This window comes from Coloeus monedula (assembly GCF_965178545.1).
Source record: "Coloeus monedula genome assembly, chromosome: 7".
NCBI lineage: Eukaryota > Metazoa > Chordata > Aves > Passeriformes > Corvidae > Coloeus > Coloeus monedula.
In genome coordinates this window covers 1,825,879-1,828,554 of record NC_138787.1, presented here as the reverse complement: position 1 = coordinate 1,828,554, position 2,676 = coordinate 1,825,879, and the positions used below count along the sequence as shown (strand labels likewise).

General features: G+C 60.4%; 1 protein-coding gene across 1 annotated transcript; it reads left to right on the top strand.

Moving 5' to 3' along the window:
- Positions 1 to 326: 326 nt before the first annotated feature.
- On the top strand, positions 327 to 1,714 carry GBX2 (gastrulation brain homeobox 2; the record flags this gene model as incomplete). The annotated part of the gene is made up of 2 exons (XM_082284974.1): positions 327 to 837; positions 1,191 to 1,714. The coding sequence occupies 2 exons, from the start codon at positions 327 to 329 to the stop codon at positions 1,712 to 1,714; spliced, it is 1,035 nt and encodes a 344-aa protein (XP_082141100.1).
- Positions 1,715 to 2,676: the final 962 nt, after the last annotated feature.

Here is a 2,676-nt window from a genome sequence, read left to right as displayed (position 1 = left end):
GGCGGCCGCGGCGGCGGCCACGTGGGGCGGGCCCGGTTCCCAGGCGGCCAAAATGTGAATGGGCGCGGGGGAGCGCGGGCGGGCAGAGCGGCGGCGGCGGCTCCGCGGGGGCGCAGGGCGCGGGCGGGGCGGCCCCGATGTGCGGGCGGCCGCCGAGCTGTCGGGCCGCGGCCCCGCTCCGCCCCGGCTCTGCCCCGCGCGTGGGCGCTGCGCCGCGCTGAGGGCAGCGAGGACGCCGCCGCCGCCGCCGCCGAGCAGCATCAGGAGGAGGAGGAGGAGGAGGAAGAGGAAGGTGGTCGCTCGCTCGCTCCCGCCGCCGCTCCGGCATGAGCGCGGCTTTCCAGCCCTCGCTGATGATGATGCAGCGCCCGCTGGGAAGCAGCACGGCCTTCAGCATCGACTCGCTGATCGGCAGCCCCCCGCCGCCCGCCCCCGGGCCCTTCGTGTACACCGGCTACCCCATGTTCATGCCGTACCGGCCCGTGGTGCTGCCGCCGCCGCCGCCGCCGCCGCCGGCGCTGCCGCAGGGCGCGCTGCAGCCCGCGCTGCCCCCCGCGCACCCGCACCACCACCAGCTGCCCAGCCTGCCCTCCGGCTTCTGCTCCAGCCTGGCCCAGGGCATGGCTCTCACCTCCACGCTCATGGCCACGCTGCCCGGCACCTTCCCCGCCTCTCCGCAGCACCAGGAGGCCGCCAGGAAGTTCGCGCCCCCGGGGAACTTCGAGAAAGCCGAGGGGATACCCCCGGACGGCGGCGGCGACGATGGCAAAGCCTTCCTGGGCAAGGACGGAGCCCTCCTGCCTTTCCCCGCCGCCGACGCCGTCCAGGCTTCCCTCGGTGAGTGAGCGCCGGGGCCGCCGGGGGGGGGACCGGGGGCCGCTGCCCGCTCCGCGCATTGCCCCGGTTGCGAGGGATGCTCGGGGGGACGGGGGGGGACCCCCGGGAGGAGACGGGGCCGGCCCCGGGGGGCCGCCGGGCCGAGGAGAAGGGAGGGTTGAGCTCCCGCCGCCGCTCGGAAAACTATCGATAAAATCAATCCGACCGAAAGGTGCGCCGGCAAAAAACAGGGGGGAGAAAAAAAAAAAAGAATCCCCAAGCCATCAATTTTGGGGTGATGGAGCTGCAGGGCGGGGGGCGCCGCGGCACGGAGGGTGCGGGATGCTAACGAGAGGCCTCTGCTTCGTTCCCAGCCGGGGCTCTCCGGGGCCAGGGCAAGGAGGACGCCAAAGCAGAAGAGGACGCGAAAGGCAAGGAGGAAAGTTTCTCCATGGACAGCGATCTAGATTATAGTTCGGACGACAACATCCCCGGCCAGGCGGCTCACAAGGAAGAGGACTCTGGCAACGCGCTCGAGGAAAACCCCCAAAACCCCCCCAATTCCACCAACACCACATCCACGGGCAAAAACCGGCGGAGGCGAACAGCCTTCACCAGCGAGCAGCTGCTGGAGCTGGAGAAGGAGTTTCACTGCAAAAAGTACCTGTCCCTGACGGAGAGGTCCCAGATCGCCCACGCCCTCAAACTCAGCGAGGTGCAGGTGAAAATCTGGTTCCAGAACAGACGGGCGAAATGGAAACGGGTCAAGGCGGGCAACGCCAACTCCAAGACAGGGGAACCTTCCCGAAACCCTAAGATCGTGGTCCCCATCCCGGTGCACGTCAGCAGGTTTGCGATCAGGAGTCAGCACCAGCAGCTGGAGCAAGCCCGACCCTGATCTCTCCCTCCTACCCTCAGAGCCACAAGTTTTTAAGGGAAAAGTTTCCAACCCGGGGTTTCAAAGCAACCCGCCTGAATAAAAACAAAGCCGAGAGAAGCAAAAAAAAAAAAAACCAACCCAAAAAAACCCCACACCACCAAACCAACAACAACAAAAAACCCACCAGAAAAAAAAAACCTAAACCAACACAAAAAAACCCCCCAAACCAAACCCTGCGCGAGCGCGTGGCAAATCGAACTTTAAAGCAAAACTTTCCACTCACCGAGAGCCTGCGAGGGGAAGAGGCTTGGGAACTGTTTGGGTTCGGAGCAGGGAATATCACACGCTGGAAGAGACACACAAACACACACACACACACACACACACAGATATTTATTACGCGGCTGCCCCGCTTTGGACACCCTTGTGCTGCCTTGGCTGCGATGGGCACGGCGGATGCGGAGCGGTGCCGGCGCTGGATCCCCCTCAGCGGAGCATCCCCAGCGAAACCCGCGGCGCCTTTAGCCATCTTTGGGGTTTTCTTTCTTATTCGGGGGCGAAAGGTAAAAAAAAACCAAACAAAAACAAAAAGACGAGCGAACAAACAAAAAAACCTGAAAGAAAACTCAGAGTTTCATTTCATGCCTTTTTTATTGTTTGGTTTTATTGCCGATGGCTGAGTGGCAGGCACTGGGGGATGAGTTTTTAAATCTTTTTTTTTTTTTTTTTTTTTGCCTGGCTTTCTGTCGATTTGGTTTGCCTATTCTTACCAAGCCATGTTTAAAGGAGAGAAAGAGAGGGAGGGAGGGGGGAAAGGCAAAAAAAGAAAAAAAAAAAAAAAAGCAGCACGATCCTCACTATTGTGTTTAATTTATTTCAATGTAGCTTATTTCCTTATAAGTTATGAAATTTAAAAGCAAACTAAGTCTTGTGAATAAAAACCGACAAAGAAACAAAAAAGACTTACAAAAAAAAAGACT